Raw genomic sequence first — 14269 nt, forward strand, 5'->3', positions numbered from 1 at the left:
TTATATTGTAGTGTATGCTTTGTACTGTGATTCTTTTGCAAGTATAATAGTCATAATACATATAATAGGTTTTGGACCCTAAGCCCAGGTATCTGTGTATTTCTTATAGTGTTAAGTATTCCCTGAGCGTCGGTGACGCCCAAGCAGCTTTGTAGTTAATCAGGTTACACCAGGTTGCATTTACACTCTATCACCACACTAAGGTTTACTGTATATTTCGTTGTTAATGGTATAGATATAAAGGTTTAACGTCGTAAGCGTCTGCACCGCTGGAGATCTCCTCGTGGTCCCAAGCGTCCGCTACGCTATAGCGAATCATTACGTTAGTCGGCAGCCAATAGCGTGCCTGCCTGTGATCTCTGGGCCGTAAGCGAACGTGACGCTTGAGCGTCTCGACTACGGTTGAGCGATCGTTACGCAACTGGCGTACCCTTACGGTATTTCTTACGTAGATAGCGTACAGTGTTCTTAGACCTCTTAAAGTGTTTTATATACGATAAATATTTAGCTTTATCAAGGAACTAAGATGCTGGAGCACAGGATGAGACCTACAAATATTCTGGCACAGAGTAAGATTGCATGTACTGTAGGAATAGACCAAGAAGCAGGAGTGAGCATCCCCAACCAGTGGGAAGAGGCAGCAGCAAGAGGACAGAAGCTGTCGTGGGAGATGAAGCTTTAATGCCGGCTCCAGTTAGCAGGTCATGTGCGTCATTTTAAAACAAGTAAGAATTTCAGTTGCATGCCCATTTTTGACCAAAGAGGTGTAATTTGGTTGGAACGGGGTAAAGTTCAGTGTCCACACAAAAATAGACTATGGAGACATGGACATAAATGAAAATACACCTGTTTGGAGGTGGATCTTTTGCACGTAGCATAGGGTACAGTAGCTGCAAGTGCACACTTATGACTAGTAAAGAACCAAGTGCACAGATGTGTACAACTGTACATATAGGCAAATACAGTATATGCATATTTCCCATGGACACTTTTAAGGTATGTACACGCAATGCATCAGGACCAAAATATTACATGTAAACAATGTACTTGGAGATGGGGTATCTAGGAGCAGAATTCTATTACTACCGCACCTATGCTTAAAAACATCAATTTAAGCAGAAAGTATGAGTTTTGACTTTTATAGAAATATGTTTTACAGGTAATAGACGAGATATAAAAGAAGTCACATTCTATGGAAGAAAAGTAATGGTGGATTACAAAAAGCACAATGGTTTTGTTAAGCACCACTTACAACTGTGATACTTTCAAAAGATGTTTCATCTTCGCTAAATGAGTTACATTTTTTTTTCTATTATGAATCATTTTCTTTTACCCCACATAGATGGCTTTGTGTAGTCTTTGATTTCCCCATTGTTCATTTGTAATTCCAAAGCGTAATCTTATTTTTAACTGCTGCCTGTAACAAAGGAAAATCCTGCAGCTCTCTGAGTATTGCACATAGGAAAGCATGTATTTTTGTAAGCTATACAGAAATTGTATGGAATGTCATCGTTACACATGTTCAACAGGGTCTTCACAAATTGTATAATTGGATACATTATTTTAAATGAAACAGTAGATGTATACGCTTGCTAAAGTCCGCGCAACTATATGCCTGAATTCTACCAATTTTACTAATTTCGATGAAATAAGGTGCCTGTGGTTTTTATATCATTACACTGCTGCGTACATGAAAACAATTCTGTCCTAGATAACACAGAGGGGGTCACTGGCATATGGAAAAGGGCATTATTTGGATAGAAGGATTCATAAGGAATGTTCCCTGCAGTGTTAATGTTTGCTAGAAGCCTTTTCAATTTGCGAAGAAAAGAAACAATACAAGAGAAAATTTTACTTTCATAAAGATATTGGGTTTAGCGGCAATATTTACAAGTGGGTTCAATCAAGATTCTTTTTAGAACAAAAATTGCCAAAGGAGAAAAAAGATTTGAAATAATATTTAGCAGTATAGTTCTTCATGTAAGAAGACTTGTGTATGTACACAGCAGTAAATCCATTGTTACTTGGAATTTGTAGGTAGACATACTGTAATGTATGGTACTACTGACAAAGAGAAGAAATCTTCATAGAGAAAAATACTAAAGGTTCATACACACTAGAAGATTTTTTCCATAGATATAAGCGATAACAATGGTTGTGAACGATCAAATCATTCAGATCGTTCAGATGGTTCTAGTGTGTACACAGCAAATGATGAACGATGCGCGCACCTGTGGTCGTTGGAAGCAGGTTGTCAGTCGTCCATGCATGCAGCTCAGTCCCCTCAATCCCAACAGAGCAGATCGTTCAACGTTCAGACCATTTGTAAAATTGCTCAGTGTGTACACTCAATCTCATTTGTCAGGGAGTTCAAGGAAAATCACAATCTTCTATTGTGTATGGGCCTTAAGCTGTATCTCAGGACAAAATCTCTGACATCAGTCTACAAACCTAACGAAGAACAAAACAAACTAAACATGTACATTAGGATGAAGTTCAGTAATGAGTACCTCCCAACTGTCCCGATTCCAGCGGGAAAGTCCTGCTATTGGGATACTGTCCCGCTGTTTCCCCTGCAGGCAGCAGTGTCCCACAGGCGGGGGAGGGGGCAGTTGGGGAGAATTTGATTACCCGCTGCTCTTCAAAGTAGCAAGTGATCTTTGTAAAGATGCCGTGCACACGTGACCATGTCCACTTAGACAAGGCCAAGCCCACTTCACCCGATGCCACCTCCCTAGATATAAAAGTTGGGAGGTATGGTAATATAATATGAAAAAGGCCTACCACCTGTACAATTCCTGTTATTCTCTAAGTCAAAATTACTGCAGTCATTCAATCAGCCACCTCTTGAAACAGAAGAATAAATTGTTGTGGAAGTTAGAGGGGGTCAAGTATCACCAGATGAGAAGAGATTCTGAACAAGAGAACCCATTTTTCTGCTCCGTAGATTACAGTAGGAATGGTCAAAACCTAGTAGTAGAACCTGGTTAATACATTTCATATAAGTACATTTAAACTGGAGATGTGCGGGTTCGGTTCTAAGAGAACCGAACCCCCCAGAACATCACGTTCCGAGCAAGAATCTGAGTCCAGAACGAGGCAAAATGTCATCATCCTGCTGTTGAATTCTCGTGGGTTTTGGGTTCCATATAAACAGTCGCGCGTTGCCACCATTTTCACTCCAGACTTGGAGAGTGAGGGAGACAGACCTCTGTATCTCTAAGTGGGTGGTGGCATCTGGTGGGGTCAGTGTATGCTATGTTGGGGTGCTGTTCCTGTCACTGTGGTGTCCCTGTGCTGTTAGGGGTGCTGTCCTGGCTGTCACTGGTGTTTCATGTGCTGTTAGGGTTGCTGCAGCTGTACATGGGTGTTGCTGTCCTGGCTGTCACTGTGTTGTACAGGGGGCAGGGGCACTGTCCTCCTGTATGCAGTGAAAACACAGGAGCGCTGGCTGTACAAATTCAAGGGTGCAGTGAAAATAAATGTACACTGGTCCGGTATGCTGAAAAAATACAGGGGTGCTGCTGTTAAAATAAAAGTAAAAAGAAGAATAATGTGGGCGCTCAAGAATTAGAATAACGATTTAACTGCTGGTTTAACAATTAACCATTTTATTTTTCATAAAAAATAGTAAAATACATTTAAACACAAGTTTGATATCACTTTAAAAACAATGGAATTTACGACATGGAAACATTAAAATACTAGACAGTACTGTCTTATCATGGATATAGTCAAACTGGTTAGTTTATATGCAAACATGAATAAAGCACACATAAACCAGCTGTTAATTGCAACACAAGTGTATTTAAGCAAAAGCACAGTTAGTTGTAAAGCTGTTTAGCTAGGTGCTTGATATTTACTGGATGGCCATAATTCACCAGATTTCCGGGTATGGATGGAATGTCCACTTCAAATATACTGGTGAGACACTTACTAGAAATTGTTGGTGGATATCCAGATTTGTGTTGTGAACGTAAATGGGAGCACTGTTCTGTGTGCTGTAATAATAATAAAGAGGTGCTGTCCTGTGAAATGGAGAACAAGAATTTGGAGGAAAAAATAGTGAAAGATCCGGAACCACTTCCAGTTCCTAGTACTAGTGCTGAAGCTGCTGCTGCCACCAGTCATGACATTGACGATGCAACTCCATCAACGTCGTCTGCTAAGGCCGATGCCCAAAGTCATAGAGGGCATGTAAAATCCAAGAAGCAAAGACTTATAATCAGAAAAAAAATGATCTGATGAGAAATGTAAAATTGGCAATATGCCATTCACGACACAAAGTGGCAAGGAAAGTTTAAGGCCTTGGCCTATGTTCATTACTGGTGGTTCAGCTTCTCATGGGGATGGAAGCCCTCCTCCCTCTCAAAATTTAAAAAAATTAAGCTTGTTAAAGATCAGGAAAAAAACAGCTGTGCATTCAGAGATATCACAAATCCCCAAGGAGAGTCCAAGTGTGTCCGTGGTTGCGATGTCTAGGCCTGACCTTAACAGTATAGAAAGAGGAGGCTCCTTCCACCATTTGCACACCCCCTGCAAGTGCCAGGAGGAGGACCGCCAGTCCAGTTGCTGATATTGAGATTGAGGATGTCACTGTAGAAGTACACCAGGATGAGGAGGATATTGGTGTAGATGGCACTGAGGAGGAAGTTGACGATGATGATTCTGATGGTGATGTGGTTTGTTTGAATAAGGAGCCAGTGGAGACAGTTGTTGTCCATGGGATGGAAAAGCCCATTGTCATGCCTGGGCAAAATACCAAAAAAGCCACCTTTTCAGTGTGGAATTATTTCTCCACAAATCCAGACAACAGGTGTCAAGCCATGTGTTGCCTTTGTCAATCTATAATAAGTAGGAGTAAGGACGTTAACCACCTAGGAACATCCTCCCTTATGCATCACCTGCAGCACATTCAACAGAAGTCATTGTCATGTTCAGAAACTTTGGGTAAGAGCATAAGTAGTCCACTGACACCTAAATCCTTTCTTCCTGTTGTACCCAGTCAGGAACGTAAGTAGTCCTGCAGGCCATGTCAATGGCATGACTGATGAGTACTCTCCTAACTGGGATTTCTCTGGAGGATCCTTGAGTGGTACGCCTACTACTGCTGCCGCTGCTGTTGTTGCTATTAGGAGTCGATCGTCATCCCAGAGAGGAAGTCGGAAGACCACTTGTATTACTTCAATTAAGCAATTGACTGTCGAACAGTCCTTTGCGAGGAAGATGAAATATGACAGCAAAACGGATTACTGAGGCCATAACAACTATGCTGGTGTTAGATGTGCGTCTGGTATCTGCCATTATTGCAGTGGGATTTAGACAGTTGGTGGACATACTGTTTTCCCGGTACCAAATCCCATGTAAATTGCAATTCACTAGGAAAGTGATTCCCGGACTGTACAGGGACATTAAGAAAAGTGTCCTCAGTGTCCTGAAAAATGTGGTTGTACCCACTGTCCACGGACATGTGGACAAGTTGAGCAGGGCAAACTAAGGACTACATGACTGTGACAGCCCACTGGGTAGATGTGTTGCCTCCCTCAGCAACAACAGCAGCATCTCACAAACGTCAACTCGTTCCTAGGCAGGCTACGCTGTGTATCACCTATTTCAGTAAGAGACACACCGCTGACAATCTCTTACAGAAACTGAGGGACAGCATTGCACAATGCTTACCCCATTTAGACTCTCCTGGGGATTTGTGATATCTGACAACGCCACCAATATTGTGCGTGCATTTCATCTGGGAAAATTCTAGCACATCCCATGTTTTGCACATACAATTAACTTGGTGGTGCAGAATTTTTTGAGAAATTACAGGGGCGTGCAGGAGATGCTGTCGGTGGCCCGAAAAATTGTGGGCCAATTTTGACATTCAGCGACTGCGTGACGTAGACTGGAGTGCCAGCAAACACACCTGAAGCAGGAGGTGGTAATAAGGTGGAATGCAACACTCTATATGCTTCAGAGGATGGAGGTGCAACAAAAGGCCATTAAAGCCTATACATCCACCTATTTAATAGGCAATGGAGGGGGAATTCACCTGACTCAAGTGCAGTGGAGAATGATTTCCATGTTGAGCAAGATTCTCCTACCCTTCGAACTCACCACATGTGAAGTCAGTTTAGACATTGCGAGCTTGAGTCAGGTCATTCCCCTCATCAGGCTTTTGCAGAAGAAGCTGAAGAAATTGAAGGAGGAGCTAAGACGGAGCGATTCTACTAAGTGCGTGGGACTTGAGGAAGGAGCCCTTCATTCTCTTTGCAAGGATTCAAGGGTGGTCAATTTTGGCCACCATGCTCAATCCTAGGTTTAAAGCCTACGTTGTATATCTCTTTCCAGCGCACACAAGTCTGCAGAGATTCAAAGACCTGCTGGTGAGTAAATTGTCAACTCAAGCGGAACATGAACCGTCAACAGCTCCTCTTTCATTTTCTCCTGCAACTGGGGCTGCAAAGAAAATAATAAAATTTCCTAGCCCACCTGCTGGCGGTGATGCAGGGGAGTCAGGAGTAACTGTTGACATCTGGTCCGGGCTGAAGGAGCTGCCAACAATTACTGACATGTCTACTGTCATTGCATATGATGCTGTCACCATTGAGAGAATGGTGGAGGATTATATCGGTGACACCATCCAAGTAGGCATGTCAGACAGTCCGTATGTATACTGGCAGGAAAAGAGGCAATTTGGAGGCCCTTGCACAAACTGGCTTTATTTTACCTAAGTTGCCCCCCCTCCCCTCTAGGGTGTACTCCGAAAGAGTGTTTAGTGCAGCTGGTAACCTTGTCAGCGATCATCATATGAGGTTATTTCTACAAAATGTGGAGAAGATGATGTTCATCAAAATTAATTATAAATTCCTCCAGGTAGACCTTTACCAGCAATTGCCCCCAGAAAGTACACAGGGACCTGTGATGGTGGATTCCAGTGGGGACAACCTAATACTCTGAGGATAAGGATGTACACACTGAAAGGGGTAAGGAATTGGAGGATGAGGATGAAGACGACATCTTGCCTCTGTAGAGCCAGTATGTTCAAGGAGAGATTAATTGCTTCTTTTTGGTGGGGGGATTAATTGCTTCTTTTTTTGTGAGGGCCCAAACAAACCAATTGTTTCAGCCACAGTCATGTGGCAGACCCTGTCGCTGAAATGATTGGTTTGTTAAAGTGTGCATGTCCTGTTTATACAACATAATGGCAGGTGAGAGGGCCCAAGGACAATTCCATCTTGCACTTTTTTTTCTTCTTTGCATTATGTGCTCTTTGGGGCCTAGTTTTTAAAACTGCCATCCTGTCTGCCACTGCAGTGCCACTCCTAGATGGGCCACGTGTTTGTGCCGCCCACTTGTGTCACTTAGCTTAGTCATCCAGCGACCTTGGTGCAACCTTTTGGCCTAGAAACAATATTGGCCATCATTCCGAGTTGATCATTCGCTAGCTGCTTTTAGCAGCAGTGCAAACGCTAAGACGCCGCCCTCTGGGAGTGTATCTTAGCTTAGCAGAAGTGCAAACGAAAGGTTAGCAGTTCTGCTACTAAAAAATGTCATGCACGTTCAGAGTGGCTCGATACTTACTCCTAACTTGCGATGACTGCAGAATGTTTAGATCCCGGTTTGATGTCACGAACACGCCCTACGTTCGGCCAGCCACTCCACCGTTTCCCCAGCCACTCCTGCGTTTTTATCAGGCACGCCTGCGTTTTTCAGCACACTCCCTGAAAAAGCATAGTTGCCACCCAGAAACACCCACTTCCTCTCAATCACACTACAAACACTCGAGCAACTGAAAAGCGTCGCTCGAGCTTGTGTAAAACTGCATAGTTTTGTGTGAAAGTACTTTGCGCGTGTGCGCTGCGTACCATACGCTTGCGCAGAACAGCTGATTTTTAGCCTGATCGATACGCTGCGAAAAACGTCAGCGAGCGATCAACTCGGAATGAGGGCCTTTGTGAGGTGTGAGGTGGTCAGAATAGACTAAATATGAGTGGAAATGAATGTTATTAAGGTTAATAATACTGTAGGATCAAAATTACTCTCAAATTCTAAGATTTTAGCTGTTTTTATGTTTTTTCAAAAAACATCCAGATCCAAAACCAAACCCCGAAAGTGTAGTTTTGGCAAAACCAATACAGATCCCAAACACGAGCGGAGATCCAGATCCAAAACCAAAATACAAAACCCGAAAAGTGTCCAACGCACATCTCTAATTTAAACAAACATAAACTTTGAATAGGAACAAATATATCTAATATACACAGTAAAATATTTTCAAATTACAAATAATTACCAAAAGTTTGAGAAAATGCTGTTAAGTGAAATTAAAATAAAACCTGACAGCTGTTCCTAATTACAGCAAAATAACAATGTGGGGAAACTGCTCTCTAGGCAACTGTATTATCTTTCAGAACAATTCAGATTCTAACTTTATATTTCTATTGCAGATTAAAAAAAGTAAAGCGCCTCTGATTTGTTGCTATGAAATACAGCGGAACAAGTGCTACCTTAGGGGGTGCCCTAGTCACACACCAATCTCCGAAGTGGGCTACTCCCACCACCCAAAGGTATTACTCCCCCACTTACAGTAAGCTGCCTAACACCTTAGCAGGCAGGAAGTGAGGGTGGCATACACTGCTTCTCAGAGTGGCTAGGTGTTTCTCCGTATGGCTAGGTTCCGCGCTCCATGATGCCGCTTCACCAGTAGCGGATCTTGCCACGGGCAAGCAGTACTTTTGCCCGGGGCGCCGCCTTCCGGAGGGCGCAGGGCGCCCTCCGGAGGGCGCCGCACCAGGGCAAGATCCGCTACTGGTGTGTGCCCCCTGCTGCCCGCTGCCCCCGGCCGCTACTGCTGGGAAGGGAAACTAGACGCGTACGCGTCTAGTTTCCCTTCCTGGAGAGGTCCTTTACTGTGCGGTGTGCGATGACGTCATCGCGCAACGCACAGCAAAGGTCCTCTCCACGAAGGGAACTACGCGTCTAGTTTCCCTTCGTGGAGAAGACCTTTGCTGTGCGGTGCGCGATGACGTCATCGCGCACCGCACATCAATTCAGCTGTACAGGGGGCGTAAATGACCACGCCCCCTGTACAAAGCCACGCCCCCTAAAGCCGCCCGGGGCGCCACAAGCCCCGGAGCCGGCCCTGCGCTTCACTCCGGCCGCGTCTCCTTGTACACGCTGACGGGGGGACACTGGTGTCTCTCCGTGAGGCTAGCACCGCCAAAGAGACTGTCAGTCCAAGTGTACTCTTTCATATAGAGTACACCGTAAAAGCCGACACACAAGCTGGGATCTCAAGCAGCCCCAGGGAGCAGCACGGCACACAGGAGACGCGGCCGGAGTAAAGCGGCTTCACGGAGCGGGGAACCTAGCCTCACGGAGAGACACCAGCGTCCCCCAGGGCTGTTTACATTAAACTAACCCATTTTTCTTTACAGGTATTTCACTGCTACAATTAGCAACAATAAAACAACAATTACTACAAACACATACTACATAGATACATTATAGCAAGCGCCCTGCCTCACATTGTTATTACTATTCTATTTTTTCAGAGCTGTTCAAACACACAAATTCCAGCATCAGCGATGTTTTATTTTATTTATTACATTACACACTGAGGCTGAGGAGGGGCCAGGAGAGTGAGGGGAGGGGAGTGGGTGACTGGTCTGCTGTCTTGCAGCTGAGAGTGGCAGTGGCTGACTGACTGGACTGGCAGGAGGAAAACTTTGGCATGAGCTGGCTTAAGCGTAGGGGGTGAGGCTGATATGAGGGGTGCATGAAAGGAGAGGACATTGACATGAGTATGCTGCTGGCATCGGGAGTATGGGAGGAGGCTGGCATAAGGGCAGAGGAGGCGACGTGCTATTAGAATTGGGGAGTGGGTGAAGAGAAGAGATGATGGTGTGGCTGAAAGACACAGGGGGAGATGATGGTGTGGCTGAGAGAGACGCAGGGGGAGATGATGGTGTGACTGATAGATGTTGGGGGGAGATGGTGGTGTGGCTGAAAGACACAGTACAGGAGGTGACACAAGTCTGGTTGAACCTCTTGTATGATGATGACCTTAGTTATATTCCTACACGAACAGGCATCTTCCGGACCATGTGATATCTACAAGAATAGTGAATACTGACTGAAGACGCCGTCTTCCCAGAGAGAATTCATTTCTTCAGAGGTTCCCCGTTGTGAGAAACCGCCATATAGGTAAGGTGCATATGGAATAGAAAGGATTGCCAAAATGTGGTGCTAGATACCCCCCTCCAACAGTGCACCCCCTAATAAAATGTGATGCGCACACCTATGGTGATGCATTGTCCATCCGCGACCCTGAGGAGCCGAATTTCAGTGCAGGCAGGGCGGGGTGGTGCCTGCTTTTGTAAGACGGAGGAGCTGTGTCAGTGACAAAGCAGCTACCTTTTGGTATCCACAGAGACAGCTTGCAAGAAGCTGAATCTAGTGGGAGCTGCAGCGCGCAGGCTTTATTGAGAGCTGGCCGGGTGAAGCACTCTCCTCAGCTCCAATAGCTACAGGTAGGGAAGCCAGGGGGCATCTTTAATAAATGTTGGCAGCAGCCTGTGTTTGTGTTTTAAGTGAAAGAGGTGTGAGTATGTTTGTAAATAAGAGGTGTGTGTGTGTGTGTGTGTGTGTGTGTGTGTGTTTTTTTAAATAAAAGGGGTGCGCTTGTGTGTGTGTTTTTAAATAAGAGGTGTGTGTGTGCGTGTTTGTAAATAAAGGGTTTGTGTGCAATTATAAATAAAAGAGGGGTGTTTATACGCGTTTTTAAATAAAAGAGGTGTGTGCGCATAAGTAAATAAAAGGTGTGTGTTTGTAAGTCAAAGTGGTGTGTACAGTACATTTTTGGAAACTTCTGACTGCTTTTTCAAGTAGGCGATGAAGAACAAACAATGAAGATTCACAGATGCCCACAGGCTATTGGGGGGGCACCAACATTTATCTTGCCTCCGGGCAACTCGGGGAAATATAATGTATGGGTGCAGTGTGGGGCCTCCCTCGATCCAGGGGCCCGTGTGCACTGCACACACTGCACCCATTATAGAAACTCCAATGGGTAAGGGTCATCCGCAGGACTCAGCGAACATTATGGCTGCAGTGCCTCACCAGCCACTGACCTCACCGCACGCCACTGCTGTGTGTGAATATATATATATATATATATATATATATACAATTGTTCCCAATGTTTTACCCAAGGGGGTTAGACAAGAGGAGACCAGCACACCACCAAATGAAAAAATATGAAAACATTTAATGAGTAAATAGCATTATCAGGCCTTTTGAAAAAAGATTCTTAGTACTCATCATAAGTCACTGAGCAGTATTCATAGTACAGAACAGCCATCCTAACGGCCCGTTTCGGTTGTCACACCTTCATCATGGGGTCAGCTGAAGGTGTGACAACCGAAACGGGCCGTTAGGATGGCTGTTCTGTACTATGAATACTGGCCCTCATTCCGAGTTGTTCGCTCGGTATTTTTCATCGCATCGCAGTGAGAATTCTCTTAGTGCGCATGCGTAATGTTCGCACTGCGCATGCGTCAAGTAACTTTACTAAGAAGAAAGTAATTTTACTCACGGCTTTTTAGTCGCTCCGGAGAACGCATTGTGATTGACAGGAAATGGGTGTTACTGGGCGGATGTACGGCGTTTTAGGGGCGTGTGGCAGGAAACGCTACCGTTTCCGGAAAAAACGCAGGCGTGTCTGGAGAAACGGTGGGAGTGCTTGGGCGAACGCTGGGTGTGTTTATGACGTCAGCCGGGACCGAAAAGCACTGAATTGATCGCACAGGCAGAGTAAGTCTGGAGTTACTCAGAAACTGCTAACTCGGTTTTGATCGCAATATTGCGAATACATCGGTCGCACATTTAAGATGTTTAGATTCACTCCCAGTAGGCGGCGGCTTAGCGTGTGTAACTCTGCTATAATCGCCTTGCGAGCGAACAACTCGGAATGAGGGCCACTGCTCAGTGACTTATGATGAGTACTAAGAATCTTTTTTCAAAAGGCCTGATAATGCTATTTACTCATTAAATGTTTTCATATTTTTTCATTTGGTGGTGTGCTGGTCTCCTCTTGTCTAACCCCCTTGGGTAAAACATTGGGAACAATTGTATTATTAAGAATCGACACGGCACCCTTCTATTTCTATTTAAGTGTGTGCGCTTCATTTCTGGACTTTATATATATATATATATATATATTTGTGGGAATATGATTATGTAGGTGAGAGGAGACAGATCTGATATATAAAAGTGCCCACTAATCTCCAAATTCATTCAGTGTTTTATGCAACTTAGGGGCTAATTCAGATCTGATTGCTGCTGTGCGTTTTTGCACAGCAAGTGATCAGGTCTGTACTGTGCATGCATATGCATTGCACTGCACAGGCGTGACGGTCCACTGCGGTGGGGAGTGCCAGGAAGCGATGTGATAGTGCGAAAAATCCGATTGCACCGGCGATCGCAATAAGATTGACAGTTAGAGGGTGTTTGTGGGTGGCAACTGACCGTTTTCAGGGAGTGTCCGGAAAAACTCAGGAGGGAACCGGCATTTTGTTGGAGGATTCGTGACGTCAGCTCCGGCCCCGATCATCGCAGCAGCTGAGTAAGTCCTGGGCTGTGCTTCTGTTTGTGCAGCTCTCCTGCACTCTCTCTCCATGCTATCGCACACCTGCACAGCGAATTCCCCCTCCCCCTGTAGGCGGCGACTACCTGATCACAGGGATGTAAAAAACGCACCCTAGGGATCAGGTCTGAATTACCCCCATAATTGTCCCAGAGTTACAGCAGCTTTTCTTGGCAGCTACATTTTTTTCTCAGAAGGGTTAGTAATTTAGACACATCCTCTGTCTTTATTGAACCTGCAGTTTGTTTCAGCAGCCATGTAAAGGCACATCACATTTCTCTGCTGAAAACAATTACTTCAGTTTTCTTTCAGTTTTACTTCAGTTCTTATAATACATACATCATATACATATAATTGGTGCAAAAGTGAACTAGTAAATACAGTAAATTAATATTTTACCTGGCACTTTAAAGTCATCCTGCAGGGTCAAATTTCTTGGAACTGCCGTCAGGAAACAGGCTTGTTTTCGTTTTGCCTGGACTGTCCTAGGTGGTTTGTATCTCCCTTTACTGTGTAATTTCTCATATGATTCACAAACATTATAGGATCCTGGAGATGGTGCATCCTAAAATGCAAAAGAATAATAAATAAGATGCCAATATTTTTTTTTGTTGAATCATAGAAGCAATGTGGTAATGTTTTACATTTTATATACAGCTATTTCACCTCTATGGGGGAGTTCAATTGTTTTGCGCGCCGGCAGCCACTAGATTGCGCCCGACGGAGCAATTTAAGTGTTGCTCCATTTGTGCACGCGCAGTCGCAGGTGCTGACATTACTGTTATGATGTTCCGTCATTTTGACGGGCTGGCAACTAGTACATAATAGAAAACATTTACACATTGATTATCAGATACACACGCCATTAAACATCAAAATGTTTAATGGCGAGTTTCCTCTGAAAAAAAATAACAAACTATGGGTTAACCCTAAGTACTATAATTAATTCTGCATGTGTTAGGAACTCTTGGATCAGTCTTTCATTTGAAAATGAATGAGTCAGTGTTCCAGAATTCTTAAATTATGAATAGTGAAGCCATTGCCTGGAATTCTGAATGACTTAGAACCTAATCTGGACATTTAATTATACAGTGTCACTTTTTGACAGAATTCTTAATAATCAGATAGAGAACATTTTAATGTTTTGACCTTAATGACTTAAAAAGCTATATTAGTTGTCATGCTATTGCTTAATGAATAAGAGGTCACATTATGGGATACCATTACTCACTGAGGTAGACTAACTATGCAATACTCATAAGCAATTTGCTCACAGTATGAGGTGAAGTTGCATTCACAAGACAGTATTATTATTTTAATTACAATTCATTAAGAACTACAGCAATCACTATAAAATACAATATTCAACTGCATATCTTTTGTTATCTGTGTGAATGAAATTACTTAGAATGTCTCTAGTATAAGATACGATACATGAGCTATTTAGTACAGGGTACCTGGATTTGATGTCCTGTGACATCCTGTATAGAGAACAAATATGAACATTTCATTCACTATTTCAATACTTTCAAGACGAATATGCATTTTAAATATGGCAGAGCTTTGTTGTCTGGCAGCAATTAAAAGGCGTAATAGCTCAAACAACCCGAATACACAAATTAATCC

The 14269-nt window shown here is 43.8% G+C and overlaps 1 protein-coding gene across 3 annotated transcripts in view; it reads right to left on the bottom strand.

The window, feature by feature from the left end:
- STPG2 (sperm tail PG-rich repeat containing 2) overlaps positions 1-14269 on the bottom strand; it is a 1528785-nt gene that overhangs the window by 657253 nt on the left and 857263 nt on the right. For all 3 annotated transcript variants that reach the window (XM_063917581.1, XM_063917565.1, XM_063917572.1), the window contains exon 12: positions 13043-13208. In XM_063917581.1, coding sequence (XP_063773651.1) covers positions 13043-13208 — 166 coding nt within the window. The remainder of the gene's footprint in view (positions 1-13042; positions 13209-14269) is intronic.

This window comes from Pseudophryne corroboree, chromosome 1 (genome assembly GCF_028390025.1).
Source record: "Pseudophryne corroboree isolate aPseCor3 chromosome 1, aPseCor3.hap2, whole genome shotgun sequence".
In the NCBI taxonomy this organism is placed as follows: Eukaryota; Metazoa; Chordata; class Amphibia; order Anura; family Myobatrachidae; genus Pseudophryne; species Pseudophryne corroboree.